The sequence below is a fragment of the Pogonomyrmex barbatus genome, unplaced genomic scaffold (genome assembly GCF_055798465.1).
Source record: "Pogonomyrmex barbatus isolate J1 unplaced genomic scaffold, ASM5579846v1 scaffold4, whole genome shotgun sequence".
Lineage (NCBI taxonomy): Eukaryota > Metazoa > Arthropoda > Insecta > Hymenoptera > Formicidae > Pogonomyrmex > Pogonomyrmex barbatus.
The window spans coordinates 6,971,354-6,997,480 of record NW_028297138.1 but is presented as its reverse complement, the minus strand read 5'-3'; the positions used below and the strand labels follow the sequence as shown (position 1 = coordinate 6,997,480).

Sequence of the window (26,127 nt, the reverse complement as noted above, 5' to 3'; positions counted from 1 at the left end):
TGAAGTCATCTATAAATATTTCTATAATTAAGAACTTCGATCTTTTTATTTTTTTATTTTTTTATTAAAAAGTGCCCGAAATTTTTATCTTAACACACGCATGTATATTTAACGTATACGTAAGTTGTATATTTATAAGATTTATTGCACTATATACAAGTGCGTAATGCCAGTTACGTATGCATTAATTAAATCTATAATTATTCCAGGCATTTCCTTTCTGTATAGCAACGTTACGATTATAACTTTTCATCCCTTTCTTTTGACGTTAACTATAAATTTATTCTTCCGGTTATATGTAATACTTTCGACGAGCAAAATGCATTAAAATAATTGATTAACATAAAAATTACATCAATATTATAGCTTTGTTCTTTATTTATTTTTGTTACTAATTGCTAGTCCAAATATAATTCCGGTATTGGAAATCTCTCGTTGGTTCTTTTTTAAGTTCCGCGTTACGCGATATGAGTTGCGATTGATATCGGAAATGCGTTCGCATTATACTCTCATTATAATATGTCACCCGACAAAATGAATGTAAGGATCTAAAAAAAATGAACTGTGAATTTCCGTAGATCGTAACCGCGATAAATGAGAGAAAACGAAAAAGCAGATTTATAATCAAGCTGTAGAGTCCCAAGAAAATTATAATTGCTGATTTTTGCTTATAATTAGGATAAAAAGAGAATAATTATTAAATAATAGACTTTTAATTTGTAAGTACCTAACTATAAATAATAATGTGCGCTCTTATGACGTATCAGAGTATGTGTCATCACATGCTCATTAATTATATACTTTCCAAGACAAATCATCTTCTTTTTGTCATAAAGAAAAAATAATTGCCTCACTTATGTGTCTTTTTTTTTTTGCTGTCATTCCGAGTTACTGACAAACGGAAACGAGAGAGGAAAATCAATCCGTCAACAAGCATTCGCAATCCTTAAAACAACGGAAAATTGCTAATGTAAAGATGCGATTTAACAATATACGCGACATAATTGAGAAGCTAAAGTAGGTAAAGATTGTTAATGTAATATGCATGAAATGACTTCACGGATGATTCAAAAACAATAAATTTATTAAGCATTAAAAATAGCGACATTGCGCAATGACTCAAGAACGAAGGATCGAATTCCAATTAATGGATAATTTCAAGAACAGTTACATTTCTGGTATCTCCAGTGGTAACATGGAAACGTTTAATTATATATTGTGCTAATTTGCACCTCCGTCTTTTGTAACCAGTGAAAATCTAGAAGCACGCAACATAAGTACTTGGAACGTATCGCTTTCGATTCTATTTTGCGGAAACTATAAGTTTCAAATTTTAAATTTCTCTAGTACTGAAATACGGTAGTACTTTGGATAATATCATTAGATACGTTATTATGAAATATATTAGATGTTATCCAATTAATTACTACTCATTTGAAGGATGTAATTAGGATATAGTTACGAATCATATAAAATATTTGTAGATCTTGCGTTAAGATAAACGGATTTTAATTTTAAGAGAAAACAACGTGTGAAACATTATGAAAAATCGACACGTAAAATTGATATATTATAATCACTTAAGATTAATTAAACCCTCTTACTTAAAAGTGTACTTTTAGTTCTTTAATTTTTACATTTATATGGTTTTATGATTTATTAAACTGGAGAGAAAGTATAGTTACATGAAATTATTACAGATTCGAATGAATTCATAATATAAAAGATGTATGTTTCTTTTATATATATGACAGTACGACATTGCAATTTCGTTACGACAATGACATGTAAAAGACTTATTACAGGATGGAAAATTTCACTTTCTTATTTATTTTATTTTACGCTACAATAAATGCGTATTGTACAATGCGTTGTTTTGCATTGATATAAACGTATGATATAATTTCAGGGGAGGGTTTCATAGCTTTCATAGCTTTTGTTTATGATAATTTTTTGCATACGCAAAACATGAGAATTTCTCAATTAATTTATGATTCTTTCTATTGTTAAGTTATTAGACTCTCTTATTAGATTCGAGTTCTATAAAAAAAATAACATAAAGCCAATTCAATAGGTGATATGAACGGAAAAGTCCATTGTTCTTCAAACTTTATCTTAAAGAAAAAAATATTTAAACATTAAAGTATAAACATTTAAATTTATATCCAAATAAATCGGCAATAAGTGAACAGGGAATATATGTGAATTAGAGATATCCTCATTGCTACTGAAACGAAAGCGTGTCAAAAGTACATGCACATTTCTGTAATCCAAATTCACGTGCGTTCCATTTCCAAACAGCGTTTGTTGGTAAATAAATAATTAAGTAAGAAAAAATTTCACGTTTGTTAAACAGAGCAGGATGATAGGTGCAATAGTCAAAAGTGATTCCTATCATTGAGGATATTTTGAGAAAGCCGATAGACAATAGCAGATAAAATTAAAGTGTTATCAATCGACTTTTTGCATAATTGCAAATCTATATATTGTCGCGTTCGCGGCGGTCACGATCACGAATCGCGTTACTCAGAAAAGCCGCGCGCGAAATAACATTTCTTTATAAGAACTTTATTAAGGCAAATGAACAATTAAAATGCCGCGGACACACGTCCGTCCGCCTCAAATCTCCGCGTAACAACAACCATACGTAAAACAGCGCGTTAAACATCCGTCAGGGAACGATCTTCTGTACGATCTTTAAATATTGATCCTTGAAGTATTGATTTTCCGGGGAAACGACGAGCGGATCACCGCTCGGTCGTAACAATATTATTTAATACAGTATTAAATATGTAACTTTCTAATTATTCACCTGTTCAATGTCAATGATATCGAGTACCCAGTAGGAAGCGAATTATTTAACTGTAAACGATTGATTTAAATTAAAACAAAGAGCATATACAAAATTTCCTTTAAACGGTTCAAGGCAATTCCCCATATAATTATATAGATGGTTGTGTGTCTTTATGAAGGATATATTCCGACGCACAAGTAATAAACACTGTAAGATTGCGGTGTATAATCATAATTGCTCTTTCCCATCAGAAGGGTTTATTTGCCTATGAATCAAGAGGCATGTAGCAGCGCATTTGCGCAATGCTACATCTGTCTACTTCCTATTGTCAGTAATATATGGTGTAATGAGAAATATATTACAGGCGTATTAAAACGCCTCGTTTCAACCCTTATTATAATTAACCCTATTAAAATTATAAACCGCGAGAGAGAAAAAAAAAAGCGCCACGTGGTGTTTTCACTACGACTAAACGGTTTCACCTGAAGAAAAATATTTGCACGACCTGCTAGAGTGTTTCATGACCCGAGTGAGAGATGCGTTTTATGTGCGCTTTTATTATCCGCGGCGCGCCGTAATTATCTATTGCGACATCGCATTTTGCATTAATCCATGGGGATTTACATCTAATAGCCTGTGTCATCAGAAAAAGAATAAGGTTTCACTGCTGCGATGCCTGCCGCTTTGTAATGCGAGTAAAAGTGATTGTTAGCAACGCATGGATAAACGTGATAAATAATAATCGCAGGACGTTAATTGGAAAGTCTTTTTGTAATTATCTGTGACAACTCCGCAGTTGTATCGAGCTAAAGTAACACGTGGATACATCATGTCTGTATCGAAAAATATAATATTTGAGACAAATGTCTCCGCAGACTGATTCTTATTTCGTAATTGTCCGTTGATTACTTAAAAATTTTATTCACGCCTTCGATCTTGTGTCGCATCTTATGATATATTATCTACCTACATCTTTGACACGCGTGTGTCTTTCTCATAATTTATGACTAATTATTGACTTTATCGATAATATTACAGAGCTTCCTGCCGCGGGAAAGAAAAGATTTAAATTGTTGTAAATGAGAAATCCGATAAGGGAAATCTTACTGTTTAATTGTCCGTACATTATTTTAAGATTTTGCTTAGATATCGTATCTGAGAAATGGCTTTATCGAAATATTAAGGTTTATCCAGAAAAAGAGATCTCGCAAGAGGCAAAGCTTTGCTAGACTAGCATAACAGAAATATAAATTACGTTGTTACATTCGAAAGCTCGCCACACGCGAGTGCACCTCTTGACGGTCATCCTTCAAATATATCCGCGTTTCGGAACAAAATTTATCGATCCCTTCTTCAGGATCTCTCGTGCAGGTTGCAGATAGAAGGAGAGGACGAGAGGCAGACGTGGACATAAGTGTAGCGTGGAGGTGGTGCCCAGGCCCCTCCTTCTAATAAAAGCCGCTCACTAAGCGTCGCTACACAGACAGTAACAGAAAACTCCGAAGAGAGCAGGAGCCGCCGAGAGCTCCTTCAGGGCCCCACGAAATAGTTTTTTTTTTTTTTTTCATTAAATTACATTTTCACGGCGAACCGTGTGACGGATATAATATCTGTGCGTGGTGAGTTCATACAAATCTCGCGTTTCTAATCTCAATCAGCGCCTTTTCCGGGACCGCTGTGCATCTCATCTTCAGTGTCTCGTGGAGAATTTGCTAAACGCGACGACCACGTGGTCAGATAGTGATAAGTGGGAAACTTTTGAGTTTCATGTGTTTTTCAAGGGGGACAAGTGTAGACAGACAGAACATTCGGAAAACATTTCCATATCCCAGATAAGAGATACATTATACATATAAATAATTACTGGCAAAGTGAAAAAATTATAAATTTACTTATGATCATTTGCAAAAAATCAGTACAATATATTTTAACATAATAAAATATTGGTTAATATTTAATGAAAGTGTTGCTAAATCGCGATTTTCCGGAGAAATCTCTTTCCATCTGGACGCTCAATTTCCTTAGTAATTAGTGATTATCTGATGAAAACGCAAGTTCTTTTTCTTTTCAAATAATAACTTATAAAAATACAAACATTGTTTTAAAATGTTGCTTATTTTTAACGAGATAATTGATGTAAATTTAAAGAAAAGAAAAGAGAAAGTAATTTTGATGAGGCACAGAAGGAAGTTGGTAGAGTAAAAATCTTGAAATTGAAGAACAAATTCTAGATGAAAATTGAAGTTTATGATAATCATACGAATTCAATTTCAACTCTGAAAAATATCCATTTTCTTTCTCCATACGAGAAATCCTTTGGAAAAATTCTCTTTGCGTCCGGTTCAATTGCAATCTTATTTATTTCACTTTCATTGCGCACAAAAGAGAAATAAAACTTTCTTAAAATAATTTAAGAAATCTTAATATTCTTAACCTTCACGATCTTAATTTGATTTTTTTTATTTAATAAATAATTATCTTCATTTATTCTTTTATAGTTTATTTTGTATAAATTTATGTATAAAAAAATTTTTAAATATTCCATTTGAGGAAAATTAAAAGAGATGCATAATTTATACATTATCATATCAAAATCACATTGTTCACTTCACGAAGATGATATGCCAATTAAAAATAATTAACATGTGGCCTCGAAAATGGAATATTATTGCAACATCGTCCTCGAGTAGATGTGATGTGTGCTGAATCTATATAATCTTAATGCCATTTTATATCGCCACGATCCATTCTCAGTGTGCCAAATACACGTGTAGTTATTTACACATACATTGACATACATTGGCAAACGTCAAAATTGCACGCACATCAACAACCTTTCTTACTAAAGAAACATTTCGTGATTCGTCATGCACATCTTACCTCTCACCCAATAAAATTATTTTAAAATCATTTTTTTTTTTAACATGCAAGTTAAGAATAATTAAATGCGATTGTTATTCTTTCACATTTGCTCCGATAGTTGCTACATATCCGTAATCGTTTTTTGTCAACTCCGGTCAGCGTTTACGTCACAAAACGAGTACTGATTTTATCCGATCGCAAGGAGCAAGTAAATTTACTTCGTGCCGAGTGATATGGAGGAAACGCATGAGTTAATAATAAGTACAATTCTAATGCGGACATAAAACGCAGGTGTTTAATAAAATCGGTACTAATTAAAAAGTTCACGCGCACGTTATCTCGCCTTTCCTCCCGCACCTGGAAGACGCCAGCAGCGTTCTCCACTTTCATTCCGTCGAAAGTGATAGTCGCGAACGGATCCATGTTCGAGAAAGGAGAGTCATTGCGCCTCTCCCTCTCGCTCTTCTCTCCGTGCGCCTTCTTGTCTCCTCCGTCTGTCATGATCCTCGTAAACGATTTCCGCTTTGCTGCCTGTGAACCGCGTCTTTGCATATCCACGTGAGAAAGAGAGAGAGAGAGAGAGAGAGAGAGAGAGAGAGAGAGAGAGAGAGAGAGAGAAAGAGAGAAAAGAGCGCATACTAAACATCTGAGAAAATCTGATAAGTAAGAAGAAGAATTATAATCTATAAAAAAATCTTTCATACTTTCATCATGCGCGCATTATATCTGAATATTTATTTATATCTAATAAATAATAAATAAATTATTTACATCTAAATATTTATTTTTATGTCGCGTGTGCCTCGAGTGAATGGTATTTCTAACACAGTCTCGAGGCTCATATAATGTTTATTCTTATCAACGTAAATTGATTACAATCTCAGTTTCATTTAGTTTTTACTAATTACATACTTTTCTAATTCTTAGAAATAAAAAGAGGTAGAAGGATAAAATTAAATCGAGATTAAAATTAATTAATGATAAAAATGGACACGAGAGAGATAAAAATAAATGTAACTACAAGAAATTCATCTTCGAGAAATCTGTATTCAATCGCGAGCACATGGATCTAAGCGATATAGATCTAAGCATCGCGTGGAGTGTGAAAAAAATCGTGAGAAAATACGATCCGCACACGACGCGTTAATGAGCACTAACTGCCGCCGTAATCGCGAATACTGTACGTTTAATGCAATACTTTATTTTCGCAGACTCTATCTACACGATCAAGATGAGATTTACCATTCTTTCGCTGACGGCTGCGCTCTGCCTCGCATTAGTGAGCTCGCATCCGCTTCCGGAAGACGGACTCCGATCAGAGGTAAGCACGTGAGCGGTGCATCTTCGTGCCTTTCTCTTTTAACCATCGCCATTCTATTTTGCGGAGATTAATTCGCGACATTAACGGTCACTCCTTCCGTGCATTATCGCTTAATTATCTAACACAAACGGCACGTGGCACGCAACTAACAGAATTCTCGATCGAATTTCAAGCGTGGCAATAGCGTGAAATTATGTTATTGTCTGTTTCGCAATTGGCAATATATGAGCGCTTCGACAGAGTTCGATAGTAGTACCTATGTAAAAATCGCGTGCATGACGATTATGATAATCTTCACCGGGTCATTGGGTCGTAATTTCAACCGTTTTCCATTAACCACTTCCATTAATCTTCACACACTTCTTCACTGGTCTTATCTTCATTTCTTTCCCATATCGATTAAGGAGAAAGTATCTGATTTGCAGAAAATATTTGTCGCAGAGAATTTCTCTGAATCGACGTATAGAAATTACGAGTGGTTATTAATTATTTAAACGATATGGATGATAAAACAAAATGATTCACTCTCGAACGCGAAAGTTCAGTTACGTATTGGTCTGAGAGCGTTAAATCCTCGATCGTTCTACCAAATCGACCAATTCCGATGGTCGAAGGTGATATTTTACTTTCAACGAGTCTTTCACTCGAACAATGTTGCTTCTAGTCGAGATTAGTGCGAACAAAACGGCGGGAAAAATCATCGCGCGATTGATATTTTACAGCACTACGTATCTGCGGTTTATGGAACCGCAGACAAAAATTTGTTTATTTAATGACATGGTTCTCGAAAACACGCCGGCAAACACGGAACAGATTTATTGTTCTCAACAGTAAATGAGCCTTACCGCGAAAACACTACTCTGATGAAGCCAATCAAATTTACATAAGATGATGCTACCATACATCGAAATACATAATAGAAATTCTTGAAATATTATCCGTAACACGTCACCGGAAGCTGTTCTGTAATTCTTCGAAAACGTGGCGTCGCGCGCGGTATTACGATCGCCGTTACGTTATTACATAACTTCGGAAATCATAGCTGTTACCCGAAGAGCTTGCTTTTCTCTCATAGCTGCTACTTGAACTTAGCGTAATTTATTTATAATTACCATGGCTTTACGTAATGCCGCGATACGATTCGCAATACGTCGCGTATGCGCGCGTAAATACGGCGGAAGAGCGGCCGGGCGGTTACGTGACAGTGAGTAAAGTACAAAAGGGAGTTATTCGTTCGGAAAACACTTGGCGGATAATGCCCGGGTACGAGGCACCGCACCGTCGCGATGAGTTCAATGTTTCGGTTATGCGGCCGTAAAATAGACGGTATAACCCTCAAAGTATACGGTCCGACGAAAAGCCGGGTCGTCCGACCGGCTCTCGTCCTCGCTCCGACACTTTCACTGGCCGCGAACACTGGCGAAGTTACCGGACACTTTCTTCGTTCGATAGGCGCCCGATGGAAAGCTGGTGCGTACGCACAAGTGCAATTTAACAACACGGTGTGATATACGAGGCACTGTGTACAAACAAATCGCCGGCTACACGCTCAATCTGCATTTTTGTAGCGAGCACAGGCAAGAGATATCATAGGAGATATCATGAGCATTAAGATAATATAAATAAATAAATACGAATATACAAGTGGGCAGACGAATACGAAGTATGCGAATGGTTTATTCAAAACTTATAAAAAATTCTTTAGATTTACATACTTAAATCCGGATATGTCCGGAATTAAGAAAATTTTTCTGGTTCTTTCAATTTTAATTTATTTTTATATAATCATTTAAATAAATAAAATGACCTTTTCTGATATTATATAGCTTAATTAGAATCGTAAAATTTTATTGGGGATAATCGGAAACTTCCTCTTTTAAATCTCGAAAATGAAAGTATAATTACAGTTGACCTTTTATTATATCATTTATTAATTTTTTCAAACGCAAAATAAAAGTTCAATTTTCATACAAATTAAATCTACTACAATTCTTTAGAATCTATAAATATTTTAGCAAAAAAAGATAGAAATAAAATTTTGGTTCAGAGTATTATTAGATAAATAAATAAATAAAAAACATTGAAAAATATTATGTGAAAAAACATAACGTTATTATACAGTAAATTATATATCATTTTTCCTATTTTATTCTTAAGATTATATTTTTAAATACGTCGAAACAAATTTAACAAGCAAAATTTCTTGACCAAAATTGGGAGAGACGAGTATTACGGTGACCACATGAATGTAAAACGAGGTTTGAGGGAAAGTATACCATAGTATACCATAGTACTCCGATTGAGCAACATCTGGATTCGGTGGTCGTCCATTGGCCAATCTACTTCCATCAGCGTTAAATTTAATATAAAATACGCACCGTTGGAATTGAATTGCCTTGTCACAAGTTGTCCTCCAATAAAATAGATATAGCCAAAATGTTGATGATTTCATAACTGAATTAACTAACTATAAATAAGCCAGAAATTTTATTTACATATTTCTTTAATGTATACATATTCAACCTTTACGAATTTAAATGAACGTTCAAGGATATACTTCTCGCAAGAATTTGAATCGCGATACTCAAATCCGAATTTACGATGACTGATTATCACACTTGTGCGAAGTAAATTGTGGGATAACCGAACAATTTCGTTCGACAGTGGCGCTGAATTAATGATAATCCTTGCTTGGCATCTAACACGAAGAACATTACACAACACAAATTACCTTCTCACAATAACATTCTCAAACGCACCAAATTCCATGATCTTTACCGTCCATTTTCAGAGTGGAAAAATTGTCCATCGCGGTACTTCCTTATTCGTCGTTACTTCGCGCAAATACGCTTCGCGAATATTTTAACGTCACCTCTGACAAGAACACGATGCACAAATGACCTTAACAAAAGAGACTTCTTCGCGTCCATCATATCGTAAATCAAACGTTGTCTAACACTTCACTTCGAGACACTACTCGTACTATTACTCCAGTATTCCGTAGGTTGAGAGATCTTAGTTTTTGCATACTTGGAAATTCTTGTGTAATAGAAATGCGCGAAACCGCTTACTTTGAGTAGATAGACATTTTCTCACAGTAGCAAAACATTGGCTTATTAATCCGTAGTAAATGCGTAGTCTCGATCAGCAATTTGAAATTCTACGCGAGTGTACCGATCGTATGCTTAATATCCCGCTGATCATCGGCTGAAAGGCTATCATCTCGTCGCTGTCGTAAAGATCCGATTTATTGCTGTCGTACGGCAGGGCCAACAGGAGGAAACTTTCTTTCAGGCCCTCGATCGGCTGGTGATGGCCGAAGCCGACAGCGAGGCGGCCCTGAGGAGCAAAAGGACGATCGGCATTCTACGACAGCTCTTCCCCGATATTTCTCAGGTGAGCAGTCGTGATACGCGAATTCAATCAGTAAGAGAAATCCTGCAGAAGGCCAGGACTAACACTGACACACGACGCCGACACGAGCGGCGTTTCGTAGAGGCGAGACTGTACATAAATTATCATCGCAGATTATATACCTCGCTCGAAACAACACTATCAAGGAGCAGTACGACATCCTTGAGCGATTCGCACTCGGGCTGAGGCGCACTAAGAACTTTTTGACACTCGCCGATTAGGATTTTGCTTGCGTCGATCTTTGCAGATCTGTGCCGTAAAACAGTACAGTAGAACGCTGAATACGCTCAGCCTTACATTCTTACCGAGAAAGTAACGCATACAATTTGCGAGGCGGCCAACACCAGCCAACTTACCCTTTGCTTATTCACTCTCGTACGCTCACGTATGGATCGATTTGTCTCGATCTAGTCGGGTTTATTCCGCATCAAGAGAGCGGAAGCGATTCGTCATGTTCGCGCTTGCAAAAAGAATAATCGCACGTCTCGTCGATCCTTATTGTTACCGATGTGTGGTTTCTCGAGTTTCTATTCCCCCTTTTTCTGAGACCCTTCGCTCGATCTCGTTGCGCGAGTGACACAATGGAAATTTTCACGGGATCTCCACGCAATTTGGTTAGGGAAAATTCCATTAGTTCTGAACGCAAAAATTGCGCAGTGCGAAGTAATCACCGACGGTAAAAGAGACTCCGTACCTATAAGAAATAAACATACTCGGGAAAGTTTCCTTCTTGCGTGTGAAATTCCTTCTGACCGCGCTGCCCATTTGAATTGTCCACGAATAAACTTCCTAATTTGACTAATAATATGCTGTGCGACTTTTTTGTCTCGTTAGCGAACGGCTTCCTCGGTGTTGGCCGGCGACGCCGGCTTCTTTTGCATGCGGTTGCATGTGCGTGCACATGCACGACAATGGCGATTGAATTAATAATTTCGAACTTACCTTCTTGTAGAATAACGTCAGTTAGTTATTCCGCATTGCCGCGAGGCCGCGATTTGCGCGAAACCGGAGGATCGTTCGTGGAGGAATGTCGAAATTTCTTCCGGGGCACGATCCTCGAGTGATTGGACAATCGACTACGATCGCACGAAGTGCAGGTCCCTCTCGGGTTACGAGATTACGGAATAACTGCATTTCGACAGGGAACCGGGTGTTCTTAATTCTGTCTTTATATTTAAAGTAGGCCTCGTTCTCGAATCTCGCTGAAATACCTGCCTCACCGAGCGCCGTTTATATTATATAAGAGCGACGAACCTGATTTCTCACCTGACTTGTAGCGCCTTTGAAATGAAGCAGTAATAAGAGATATAATGCAATAACAAGTGGTAACAAATCAGTCATACTTAAGTACGGCATTGACCAATCGCACGAATATTTATTATTAGACGGACGATTGGTTTCGGATATTCGAAAAGATCCTCGAACAGGCCGGGAAACGACTTGTAAGTCCGCATCATTCATAGAAAAAAACGTAAGTCAACGATCACTGTGCCGTGTGGACTGATCGATATCATACCATTCACCGATCACGATCGCAAAGCAAAGCGATGTCTTGAAGCCCTTGAATAAAAAAAAGAAGGAGAATCGAGCTAGCGCTATGATAGCGATAGCGATAAGAAGTTCTCCAGCTAAGGCCTGTTGTTTTCTAGAGAATCGAAGCGAAAGTCAACTCTATTATCGCGGAAGTCATTCGCGTCCTTGGTCCGGTCATCCTTCGCAATGTTCTTGGCGGCGGCGGCAATACCCAAGGTGTCCAGAGGGATGAGGACGGCACAAGCGTTGAAGGCAAGTCGCCCTTCGACGATGATGACGAGGATAATGCCGAGTCGACGTCAACAATCGGTTTAAACGGTTCCAAAGTGTCGATCTCTTTACCGACGTTTCCGCCAGATGACGTGGAAACCTCTTCTTCCACCACTTCGTCCTCAATAACGACGATAGAGAGCAGAGACAACTTTAATGCTACGACAACCACTATAGCGACACCAACGACAACACCGTCACTGACGGAAAACGAGGTCACCACTTCGCAGTGACTGTTTGACCAGCAGCTCGGTAAAAGTTTCGAGGTCATGACCTTGAGGAATCCTCACGAGGAATGCAGAACGCCTTGCAGAATGCCTTACCGCGCATTCAGGACTGCTGCGGCACTGCGCTGTCTATTTTATGTGCTAATTACTTACTGGCTACTCGAGAAAACGAGAATCATATCGATCGGCCGTTCGATCGACCAGCTCAGATCTCGAAGGATCTAACGACCGCTAAGTTACCGCGCAACCAGGACTGCCGCGGTTGCACACGGTTTCTCGTACATTGCTAACTGTTGTTGTTTCGTCCTCGTGTCTGCTATTTATCTAGCCATTAATAAATCGATTAATAACGTTGTATTGCAACTTATCCGTCGCCACGATATCCATCATTGCGATCTTACTCTATCAGAATTACACCGAAAAATTTTATTCTATTGGTATCTGGGTTCTTTTCATCTCGTTATTTCAATTATCTGTTCGTGATTCTCGTCTGCAACTCATGCCTCGTAAAATCATTCAAAAACTATACTGTGTCTATCCAAAGCTCTCACTTCTTCGTCATTTAACTCTGGCATAAATTTCAAGATCAGATTTTAATTTTTAGTCTCGCGCGTTTATGACGCTGAGACCATTTCAAGTGCGAAATCACTGTGATTCTCGAATTCTGAAACGCATCTCGAAATGATCCTTTTACCAAACAATCTTCTTCGTCCTTTCGCTCTGTCATCTTTATTTTTAGTACGTTAATCATTTTATAGTCATTAGCCATTGCAGGATAAATCAGTCTAGCGCGTTTATAATACTCTTGAGAAACACATTTTTTAAAAATCTCATACATCTCTTACAAGTACAATACAAGATATTATTGCAAAGACATAAGACTCGAGCAATCTCTTTGCAAATTATCAGTAATCAATGATCCAATAATCAGCTTTGTTTTTGTTCGATGAATCATTGGCGATTACATGACAGTGTCATGTATAATCTAACATAAATAACACATTAAAACATTTTGTTTAAAACATTTTTATTAATGTTGCTTCTGACTATGCAAACTTACGTATATCTGTCCCATTTGTTTTCGTAATACGCATGCTATTTTTATTTTTATATCCTTTTATAAAATCATAATCTACATAACTGTTCTGAAAAATTTTAAACTTTAAATGTAATATTAATTATACTTGCTTTAGCTCAAGTGCACGAAAAAACCCGATCAAAGAATAATGAAATTTATGCGTCGGAAGTCATATATACGTCATGAATAATTTATAAGATAACTTGCTGGAATATTACGTGAACCTAAGCGCACTTTACAGACCCTGGGATTATGCAGGTGACCCACTTATTTGCGATCGTGTTTTTTTGTGCATTCTTTTTGTCAAAGTAATCAACGATGATCTCTTGATTAATAACAAGATATTAACAATCAGTGTCAGGTATATATATTTTTACATCACGAGCGTTGCTTACGCTTACGCGATATGCACATGTAAAGTGACGAAACGAATAAATTATCCTTTATTCGTTCTGGAAAAATATTTGCAAAATATCGCACTGATTTATCGTAGGATCTCTGTCAGCCATGACGTTTTCTTTTACAGGACGTGAACCCGGAATCGGAGAATCGAGTGAACGAGATCGGATCGGAATCGCAGAACAACGAAGTGCGGGTGCAATTCGCGGACGAGGTGTCGAACGACAATTCGCCGCAGGAACTGACGCCATTGGACGAAGTTGAGACGGACGAGGACGAGAACAGAAACAAGAGATTCCTCTTTGGTTTAGGCGGCGGTGCCGGCGGCGGTGCTGGATCGGGCAACTTCATCTTCGATATTATCAGGGTGAGTCCGCGGTAGATCGAGAGATCTAGAAAAAAAAAAAAACCTGTCTTTAGTAACGCCGTGTGAAAAAGCCGTGGAGATCGGCACCGCGCTCACCAGCCGAGAAACGACGCTGCCGAGAACGAGGAAGCTAAAGAAAGCTTCGCGATCGCGTTGATAACGTCGCACCGCGACGATCAATCACGAATACACTTGATATTCCAGTAACGGGCGAGCAACCGCAAGGTCTTGCATCTAACTGCAAACGGCGGGTGAAAGTGAGCCACCGAATTGCCTTTAACCGCCGCCACACCACCTGGTTACTATTCCAAGGTTCCTGACCTAGGCACGATCGGGTATCTCGCGATAGAATTACCTCAGTCAAGATTCTCGAACGGAACCGGTGTCCTTGATTAAAGTCCACGCGGATCCGCGATTTCATATATGTGCGACTATAGCGAAATATTGCGGATTGGCCGGAAAAACAAGAAATTAACGATAATAGACGTAACGACTACTTTACCATGCCTACGAATATCGCTCGCGGTCTGATCAATCTAATCGCTGTCACGAAGAAATACTTATGCATATTTCTAAATTGATGTAGTTTTTTTTTTCCTCTTCAAATCCTTCTTAATGCTTTTTTCTTCTAAAAAAATTTAAAATTAATGATCGACCGAAAGTAACTCAATATTAAGTATTCAATAATCAGAACGCGATTTAATTATTAAAGTTAAACGAAATGTCGTGTTGTACCGCTAGAATGCGCATCAAAGTATAACAATGTTTTCCGATAGTGTTTTGAGGATAATAAGATAATATTTATATGAGAATCAGAAAGGGGTTTGCTAGAGGCGCTGCGGTTGTGAGGTGAAAATATAAACCAATCTCTCTTTTATAGAGATCTACTACTCACCTAGACGGCCAAATGACGCTCAAGATCGCATGTTGACAGTATGTTGATCAGCATATTGGCGACAATATGCCATCAATATAAGGTCGATATAACATTTTCCAGCACCATTTAGCATGTGGGTGGAGAAAAATCTCCCGAGTGTTCCCCCCCCTCCTCGGACAAAAGGTTTTATTTCCGTGGCGCTTTTAATTTTTGTTTTAAATCTCGTTGCCGTTAAAGAAATATCTTCTGCAAAAGTTAGTATTGACGGAAATCACACGTATTACAACACATTTTTTTTCTCTATTGCGACGTGCATTTAATTCTATAAAATTATAATTTTGCTTCTTATTTTCAGTTACCGTATCTCGATTAAATTATTATTATCTTTATTAAATTGTATTTAATTATAATTTAATGAAAATACATCTAAATTATATCAAATTTTTATTAAAAAAAGATATCTCTTCCATTAGGTGTTAATAAATTAACTGTAAATAAAATGCGTGATATTATGAGAAATCATTATTATGTGTTGGATGTAAGGTTTGTTTTCCGAGACGTAAAATCGGACGATTGCTCGTGTTGTGCGTCGCGTGGAAACGCGTGGAACAATAACGGTGTCGCGCATAAACATCACGCGGCGACTGGTTTTTCCTTTACAACGTCTATATCTGCGGAACTGGTTTTTCGTCGGCGCGACAGATGCAATCATGCGAAAATCGAGTTACCGTTTCCAATGGCCGCTGTCACCGTTATCCACTTTCCTAGCAAAAAGACGTTATTACGAGCGGCTCGAAGCGATTCCAGAACGGTCGGTCGCACCGCGACCCTTCACCGTTCGCCGATTGAGAAAACGAGAAACTCGCTACGTGACCGATACTCCATTTGTTCTTGTCGCGGATATTCACCTTAATAACAAGCTCGAAATCACATTGGAGACACCTTATCCTCTTATTCTATCACGAGAATAAATGACGCTCCACATGATTTCGCTTATTTAGAAGCTTAAAGATCTTAACGATTGTGAAATAGAATTGATATTTACCGCGTGACGAATTTTAATTGAGACATAAATCAATTAATCAGAAATATGTTACATCAGCGACGTAATAAGAGATGAGAGTATCTTTCACGATATCTACTAGTGAAATTCCCGATGACATTATATGGACCGCGTCGTCGCAGTCGGTCAGCAGCAGGCAACTTTCAATTATTCAACACGTTTATATGAGCAAAGTGCATACGAGGAAATCGTGCGCAACACCGCCAATAACATCGATCGTTCGCTCGTCGATTTGCATCGGCTTCTTTCCACACGTAAACATCATCCATAGAGATATACATATATATATATATATATATATATATCATTAAGTAACTAATTTCTCTCCATTTTTCACGACGGCGAAGCGAACTGCGACTGCGTCGAGAATCGTCGACGGCGACCGAGCGATTCCCGAGGGGAGCCCCCATTTCGTCGCAGGACTTTTTAATGAGCCACTTTCCAGGAGCCATTATTGCAGGACGTTCCAGAAGACGTTCCGTGCGGAGTTCCGTCAGGAAACGATCTCTCGTCACCCGCGTACTCGCGGGCGGACGAGGAAACTCGGGCGTGTGCAAAAGGGAGAGTGAGTGAGAGAGAGAAAGAGAGAGAGAGAGAGAGAGAGAGAGAGAGAGAGAGAGAGAAAACGCGATTCTTCCAGCGGGCAAGGGCCAAGTAAACGAAACGTTCTCGTCTCTGTTCTCGTTTAGCAAGCGGCCGACGGGGCGGCAAGAGCGGCGGGCACGGTGTACCGTGTCGTGGCCGGTACACAGAGCCTCGGGCTCGGCCTAAGCGCCTCGCGCGACGTGGGCCCGGCCGCCCCAGCTGCCGCCAACTCCGCCGGCGGTACTGGCACCCCGACGTCCGGCGCATCCTCGACCGCCGCCCCAGGAGCCGTTCAACCACCGGTACGCCAAACCCTTCCGACACGCCTAAGTGTCCGCCGACAGAGATACGGCGACTGCGCCTCTCTTCGATCGGGCCCGATAAGACCGCAGCGGCGTGGCTCGCAAGCGACAATCCTTTTTAGGGGATATCGGTCGCTCGACATTTGGACGCTCGAAGACGCTCGGACGATCCGTATCTTCCTTTAAAAGTCGAAGAGAACAACCATTAACGTCAAAGGATGCTGTGCGCCTGTCTATCGTCTCGTGCGAGAAAACACGGCGTACGGTATGCCGCGTACAGATGACTGTTTTCTTTCGATTTGTCACTTGTGAGTCAGTCGACGGTTGGTGCTGCACGTGTTTAGCATCAACTGAATTTATCGGGTTCGCTCAGTAACTCTCTCTTTCTTTTTTTTTTTCTGTATCAATCTTATTCTACTAATACGTACTGTACGTGACTTTTCTTTTTCTTCTCTCTTCTTTTCTCTAGATTCTTTTTCCTTTCATTAATCATCTTCAGCACGTCTCTTCTACATTTTACAATCGCATGAAAAGTATCGAAATCTATCTTACTTTTTGCTAATGCAATTATTCTTGACGCAAAGACATATCTTTAAAGTCTATCGTAATTTTTTTACAAATTTTTCTACAAATACTTTTCAATTATTATTATTATTATTATTATTATTATTATTATTATTATTATAAGCATTAACTTCTGCAACGTTTCACACAATCACGCACGATCTGTAAGCACAAGTAGTACAAAGTGCACTCTTCACATACGAGTATAGCCTACAACTACATTGTCTTAATCGTTATTTTCAACTATTTTTTTTCTCCATTGCATCTTATCTCTATTTGCATGTCGCACTTTTTCACACACACATGCATCACTCTCGACTTGGTTATAAGACATTTCCTTAAATCTTCCGACTTACTTTCTACCGGTGACTTAATCCCTCACGACGACTTATTCTAAACAGGCATATCGACACTCTTCCTGTCTGGCGCATATCTTTTTCTTCTTCCTCACACACCTTCCTTTGTACAAAACATCTACCTGATCTTGCCTGCCTAGTTGCGCATGAATTGCATATCAAGATCTCTATAATAATAATATTTCTATTGTATTTGCGTACGTGTATATGTCTGACAGTAATGCAACTATATAGCAAATATTCTAATCTTTCAATGTGACAGTAATGCAACAGCAACATTCTAATCTTTCCTCTGTAAGAAACTATCTTCTTCGACTTCACTGTACAACTACCTTTGTATTTACGCACGTTTTACACGTCTAATCGCAATGAGGTCTTGCCGTGTAATCTGTACAAATTGCGCATCCCTAACTCCTAACTAGATATTACTTTGTAAATTCCTAAACGCAAACATAGAGTTGAAGTACAAGTACTAGTTGACTAAAACGAGTAATATATTTACATAATTCGGCTTACATTAAAAACGTCACTGATCAACACTTCTTAATTACATAACATTTACGTATAAAAAAAATCATTGGCATATCTTAAACGTTTCTCTTTAATAATTTTATTGAAAGACACTTTACACTCAGCGACATTTAAAAGATTTATCAGAATGATGAAATAGCTCGTTAATGTTAGTCGCCTAGCTATTGAATCGTTTTCTTCAACTCTGGAATATTTGCCGGATAATTTTGCCTATTCATCTCGTTCCAAATCCCATCTTGTTCCACCCCGGCCAACGGTCCCGACGCAACGCTGACAACCACCGACTAAAAGACTTTTTATTTTTTTTTTATATGGCGTACTGATCGGCTGATGGACAGGCCGATTCATTCGGAATCTGGCGACCGCCATTGATCAGCGCTGATTCTCTCGTTGTTGTGATCTTCGTACTCGTCCACTGCACCGTATATATATATATATATATTTAGCGGCTCGTAATTGTATTTTGTTCCATTGTATTTTACATGCACCGGAGTAAACGCACGCAGTGCAATCGGCAGACGAATCGGCTGCAAATAATAAACAAATAAACAATAATACTCGCGCAAATCTCTCGAATGAAGAGCGAGCGATGTCGCTAAGTGGAAATTTTTTTCTCATCGCGCCGGAGAAAGATTTTTTTTTCTTATCGCACCGATTTGTCTGCCGAGCAGAGATTTGTATCTACGTAGACATTGTAAATTTAGTAATTAATCCACGACAGACTCGATGCGCCTGTAACTAGAGAATTCGCCCGAACGCCATATTGTTCTTATAACGTTGCGTTGCGAATCGCTAAGTACGAGGCGCATTATCGAGAACCGGTCGTAGATTGTATGGTTTATTCCATTGTCACCATTGGGTACTTGGCGATTTCACCTTTCTATGGTGCACGCGCAGGGTGTCCATATAAAAGTTCTTAACCGGATCTACGATCACCCAGCGGAATTGCCCACCGCTCAAGAATATGGCTTCGAATAATTTTTTTTTAAGCAGGGTGAGAAAAAAAGACATATGGACACCCTGCAGACGAAACCTCGAGTATTACGAGCCGAAGGAGCGCACGTAAGGATCGTAGCAGCAAGATCGATGGATCGTATGTCGTAGCCGCAAGTAGGAATAAGGATGTGAGAGCACCGTAGTGTCGGGAGCGCTGGAATTGGACGTGGAGCTGCAATACACACCGCAATTTTATATATCCCCAACAAACAAACAAACAAATCAAATATTGCAATTAATTTCCCGTCTTATGTCTTGTACCCGCTCCCGCAGCGCGTCCCCGGAGTCCATTCCGGGGACGGAAGTTCCAAAACGGCGGGAGCCCCCCTCCGTCCGCCTCGCCCGACTAACGCCTACGGATCTCTTTCCAGCTGGTGGCCGGAAGCGGAAGTGGAGGGAGTGGTTCCGGTGGTACCACCGAGCACGGAAAGGCGGACGAAACGCAGGAGGCCGTACCCGGTCCAGTCACCAGGTTCTTCGTCATCGCGAATCGAGGACTCTCGAATCTCTTCCAGGATCTCATACTCGTGAGTACAAACGCGATAACGCCTAAAACTTTCACCGCAATCTCTAATCGCAGCTTCCATTTTTGAATACGGCAAATTTGCAGAACGTAACGTTTACGACGTTCCAAATTTTCCACTTGCGATTCTAAACACCCGCGCGTTAAAGGTTTAATATTATTATTTTTTCTAGTCACGTAGCCTTTCCATAGGCGTAAGACGTCTAGTAGTAATTAAGTGCAGTAAATAATAGAATAATCGATCGTGCGACTGCAGTGGGGGTTATAATTATTTAGAAACTGCACTGTGCTTATTCTCGAGGAGAATATATCGAACTATTCCTGTGCGTAATAGGAGGGATAATTGAGTGATCGATAATCAAGCGGCGTCACAGCTCAGAGCTATTGCTAACAATGCGATCATACGCGACTACTTAATAATGTATTTTGAAAGACATCTACGTCAATCCCAGCCACATAGCACAGACGGATAATATGGCGGGAATTTATTTTTTTACACCGGACGTCGATTATGGATTTCGAGATTTTACTGAGTCACGCGAAAGTAAACCGCGACTATGACGAAATACTAAACAACTATATCGAAGAACGATTGATTAATAGACGTCAAGCTGAATATAATTTCATTAGACAATTGTGTTAGAAACAGATGGTATAATTCGTTTGGAAACTACGGGAATTTAATTCCAGTGTATGTAATTCTGCAAATAATTGCGTTATTTCTGACGCATATTAGTTGTTCGTATCTCCATTTTACTATCTGCGAAGAAACCGCGAGTGATTTCAACATCGTTAGATGAATGAGAAAAAGTATTTCTTATTCGGAATCACGGTCTTCACAGTTCGCTGCATGAAATTTGCGAAGTCTCGCGCTTAATACAGATCCAATAAAAGATTCAAATAAACGCGAATACGAAAAACTTAATATTGCACGTGACGTAATTCCGATTGCGATCCTATCTGCGATAAGCAATCCAATTTGTCGTCGCAAATGACTGCATTTGTTGACACGCGATAATTGCCATCGGATTTGTTTCTTCAGAGGATTTGCGAAGTGAAATTCGCGTCGTGATTTCTTGTGCAAAATTGCGAAATTAATTAAGATGGCGAACGCGCGACAAAGCATCGAAAGAAAACGCGAAGTCAAAGTTGCGAGCCTCACAATGAAGACATATTAATATCGAGCAAAGAAATATTAGTTAAATATATTTGAAGAAAAATTTATTTGAAATTTATTTGAAATTTAAAGTCGTAGGTGAAAAATAAAGTACTACAGCTTCAAAATACATAGGAGAAAAAGATAAAGATGCGATGGAATTTCGCAAGGCATGCCTCCTTAAAACTCTAGAATTAAAGAGATATTCCGTCCGTCATAATATTTACAATTTGCTCAGAACTGGCTTATGGCATAATGCTTTATTAAGGTCGAGTGTTGCGGCTGTAAGGCCACGTTATATCGGCTGCGATCGTTGATTAGAGAGCCTTGCGGCGTGGCGATCGCGAGATTAGAGCTTCGCGGTGCCGAAAGTCGAACCAGCGTAGCGCCGCGACGCGTCGCGTCGTGCCAGATATAAACCGGGCCATTACGCAAGGCACGCCGTCGGGATCGATGGAAAGTAAAAATGTAAGCGACTTTCTCTATGAAATAGCGCGTCCATTTGCCAGCTGCAACTTATGCAAGAGCCGATCCCGGCACGCAAGATCGCCGGAGGCGACAACCGCGGCTGCTACCAAATCAAAATCGCGAACGCGCATCGTGCCACGCTTTGTGGGCGACTGGCCTACATTTAATTTATCGGAAAGGCGAATCTCCGCGTAATCCAACGGTGAAGACTCGGCAATGCGAAAATATACGCGATATTTCCTCTACCTTTTCGCATCTTTTGCACCGTCAACACTCCACCGGAAACTGTAATTTCGGGAAAGATAATTGAATGTGCATAGATTGTGAAAGTGAATATATGCATGGCTTTTTGCCTGATTTCAATAATGTGGAAAGTTTGCCACGCGGTTTAATTTACATATTATAAATTGCCAAAGATTGAACGAAAAGGTTGAATCAATTTAACATGTGATAGTGACAAACATTATAGAGAGAAGATGAGAAAAGAAGTGACATTTATATTATATTTGCGAAAATTTTCATACGTTGCCGAGCAGACTGCGCTTTCACTTTGCGATTTAATCAGTTTTAAGCTCCTAGAGCATGAAATCAATGGCCTACAGTTGATTGGACATTGTCCAGCTGGAAGATTATTCTCGCGCCGTCTGAACGATTTTCAACCTTCGGACATTGCATGATGGATGATCTAAACGATATTGCTACTGAAAAATAAGATCTTGTCTGTTTCGCGATCGTTACAATAACTGGTTCCTCGATCTTTGATCTAAATATATATTATATATATTGTACCGTAGTCTAAATATTACGCATTTCGTAATCTATGAACTGATGACGGTTATAATTTATTAATTGCTAGAATATTAATGGTGACCCGAAAAAGCTATTAATTAAATCGCCGTTAAAATTTACAAACCGGAACTAAAGCTTAGATCATACGCAATCACGCGAGGATATTTTTATTTAGTGTAACGTACGATTCTCTGTGATTTTTTAAACCAATGATTTTTACGCTTGTAATACTTAGAATTACCGCGCAGACCGTGGAAAATGATTCACCTTAGATCATCTGATCGACGTAACCGCGACGTTTATTCTCGACCATTTGTTACTTCCGTACAATGACTGGATTTTGTAATCAGTTAATAGCAGATGATTATAGCTTTTACTAGAGATAATAATACGGACGCAAAAAACGGCTTACGAATAAATTAGATTTATTAATAACAAAAATAAAATTATGTTGATACAAAATTAATAATAATTTTTATATTTATATCGAAAAAAATGTTGGAGAGAGAAAATAATATTAATTGACTCACGCTACTTTTATTCGTCATAAGTTAGCCCGAAGGTTGTTTGTGAAAGTAAAAATATTCGCAATTAATTCACGCAAGATTTTAACAACCTATTGCGATATTTAAGTTAACATATCATTAATATTATTAACATTAAAAATAGACATTTGCTTTTTACAGATTTAAAGACATTGAATTGAATAAGCCTATTTATATTTAGAAATATTTTAATTAACAAAACATGAGAATCATATTAAATAATAATTATCCTTGATTTTAATTTTAAAGACGAAATATAAGACGAATAATGATAAAAAAAGATATAGAAAAATTAAAGAGAAAGAAATTAAACAGAAAATATTTTTTATATCTAAAAAATAGAAGAAAAATTTAGAAATTACATTGAGATCAATCGATGATAAGATGATAATAAGATAAAATGTTTAATAAAAAAAAAATAAAAAATAGTAATATTAATATGACAAATAATGACTGAGTGATTAATAATAAATGAGTAATTAATAATGAATGATTAATAATTAATGAGAAGGGAGTGTGTTTTGTAGTAAATAATCTCGCAAAATCCTTAGATAGCGGAAACACCGGTGTGTTGACGTGTATTACAGTCACTACAGGCTGAGATAACAGGCTTAAATTGTGCATAACTGTATTATACTTGCAAAAAAAAATCGTATACGCATAATGTAAATTAGGATTTCGCGGCGATCGATCAACTGTGCAACGGCAGGAAGGAGCGTTCGGGCAGAAGGAGCGCGGAGAGAAAGGAAACGAAGTAGAGATCCTGGAACACTTTTGTCGGCCACCGTGATTCTTCTTTTTTTTCCGCGCCGCGTCTCGCGTCGACCGTAATTGTTTTATTATGCCGCAATTTGCGGTACGTTGAATTCGCTCGCGCTAACGTGCGGAGGCGTCTTGCATAGGAGGACGAGGAGCGTCCGCCGTGCCGTGCGGCGGTTCGAAAGCGTTCACGCTTCGTGCGCCGCGCGGAATTCCTCGATCCGAGCCGAGCTCTTTTGCACGCGCGCGATTAAACGAAGACGCTTACTAGCAGGAAGGAGTTTTACACTGTTTGCAGAACAGCACGCGCTCGTGATTCTATTCTCATTTATCTCAACTTGAAACTCTTCGAGTGTTTTCCCTATAAACATAAACCCACATTAAATAACATAGTAATTTATTATGACAAAAAAAAAATTTAATTAATATAATAAGATATAATGTAATAATAAGAATTTAAAATTAGGAGGAATCAGTAATTAAGAATTAGAAAAAAATCTGTGGAAATTGTGAAACGTTTAGGTACTGCTTTTCCTCATAAAAATAAGTCGGAAGGTATATAGTAACTGACGGAAGATCTTACGAATATAACGATAATAGATAGATATAATAATCCAATTGACACCGAGATTAATCTGTTTTAATTTGCAGCGTCTGGCGGCCACGAGCGAGCGCTTTGTCAACTTCAAGGCGCGATTGATCACTTCCATCATCTAAGATCTCACTTGAGGACTGGGATGAGGAAGCACAAGAAGGGGGGGGCTTCGCCGGCTTTAGTACCGCCACGTGGGTACCATCGCCGAGCCGCCTTTGCCAGTAGGAGCACGGGTACGACGTTGGCAACAAAACCAATCTCATGGTGTTGCCCCCTTGTCCCTGAGATCCTGAATTTAATTCCTTCGTCGATGGCCGTCGAGCTTCTCGCGAAAACGCAAGACACTTCGCCGCCAAACGCATTCTCCCAAGCGATTGACTCGATTCCGTTTGACTTTGTTCACTATATTATTCAATTCCCTTTTTTTTCCCATCTACTTATCACTCTCTTATCTTTCTCTCCTTCTCTCTCTCTCTATCTCTCTCTCTCTTCCTATCTCTCTCTTTGCACTTCTATTATTTCTGCCTTTCAATCGACTAGAATAATGATAATGAATAATAAAGAAATTTTCACGAATCACAGTCGTCGTTTTAGGACGATCGAAATTTAATCGTTACGGCGTGGTGGCTCGCGCCGCCATGGTACGATGGAAGTACATCAAGAAAGACGGTGAAACTGTAAAATCATTTTGAATTTGTGATACGACACGCTCTCCGTTGACAATTTGAATGAAATGATGCATGCACCAACGATCACGGGTCGGGGAATTTCTCCGCGCGCTCTCTCGAATCGCGGGAAGTCATCTCTTGGCTAAAAATATTTCAATTCGCGCTTAAATTAAGAGATTAAATAATCTATTTTTTTATCTAGAACTATACGGAAGGCTTACGGTTTCATTTAACAGGGATAAGACGCGTGCAAAGTAAAAAGGATCGAAGAACAAAGAACAAAATATTTTCCCTTCGATTGTTCATGCGCGTACGTTACGTTTCGATTAATCGTCGAACACAAGGCAAACAAGATACTTGTACATAGCTCATCCCGGAATACAATAGTGCCAGGCATTCATCGTTTCTACCCACTTGTGTTTCTATCAATACCTTCTTGTCCAATTTTATCTTCGATACCTACTTCTCTCCTCCTCGAAAATTGCGGTGACATAAAACTTGTGAAATTTAGACACAATTAAAATTCTGTTAATAGAGAGAGAAAGAGAGAGTGAAACCAAAAGGATTTTTTTCTTTGTAATAATTAATACAGTCAGCCTGTCACCGCAGTGAACTGTCGGAGAAAAAAATTTTCTCTTCTTGGATTTTCTCAAAGCGGGAAAATTCAATAAGCGATTTAATTTAAAGAAAAATAATATCGTTAATATGTGAAACGCGGCGTTTCTCGTCCTTATACCGAGCGTAATTCTAAATCTATGTAAAGCGTCCCTGTTGTTTTTTGTAGTGCAAATAAATATTATTATAATAAAAAACAAAGCGTGTCTCTGTGATCTTACCTTTCCACTTAAGATAGAAATTCTTTACATATTGCTATGAAATATATCTGTATATTATTTATAAAAAAATATCAATAGTTTATTAAAAACTTATGATACAAAAATATATTTAGAAAGATATTATATATATATTATATGTATTAATAAAATTGCCAATCCACTAGGCTTAGAATTTATGAATCATTCGCACAGCAAAATTTATAATATGATAAACTTAAACAAGCCACTGTAAGATAAATATCCATTATC

The 26,127-nt window shown here is 38.4% G+C and overlaps 1 protein-coding gene across 3 annotated transcripts; it reads left to right on the top strand.

The window, feature by feature from the left end:
* The first annotated feature begins 4,264 nt into the window (after positions 1-4,264).
* LOC105428316 (uncharacterized) lies at positions 4,265-25,858 on the top strand. Of its 3 annotated transcripts, XM_089080671.1 has the most exons (7): positions 4,265-4,413; positions 6,868-6,977; positions 10,272-10,373; positions 14,026-14,265; positions 16,895-17,092; positions 19,911-20,066; positions 24,431-25,858. In XM_089080671.1, the coding sequence occupies exons 2-7, from the start codon at positions 6,888-6,890 to the stop codon at positions 24,494-24,496; spliced, it is 852 nt and encodes a 283-aa protein (XP_088936797.1). In that variant the 5' UTR covers positions 4,265-4,413; positions 6,868-6,887; the 3' UTR covers positions 24,497-25,858. The 3 variants fall into 3 exon arrangements, with proteins under 3 accessions (XP_088936797.1, XP_088936798.1, XP_011638858.2); XM_089080672.1 differs by lacking the exon at positions 10,272-10,373; XM_011640556.3 differs by lacking the exon at positions 16,895-17,092.
* The last annotated feature ends 269 nt before the right edge of the window (positions 25,859-26,127 follow it).

Coding starts and splice junctions, on each gene's coding strand:
- LOC105428316 (XM_089080671.1), top strand. CDS start 6,888: ATGAGATTTACCATTCTTTCGCTGACGGCTGCGCTCTGCCTCGCATTA. Junction 6,978..10,271: donor AAGACGGACTCCGATCAGAG/GTAAGCACGTGA, acceptor ACTTTCTTTCAG/GCCCTCGATCGGCTGGTGAT. Junction 17,093..19,910: donor CAGGAGCCGTTCAACCACCG/GTACGCCAAACC, acceptor ATCTCTTTCCAG/CTGGTGGCCGGAAGCGGAAG.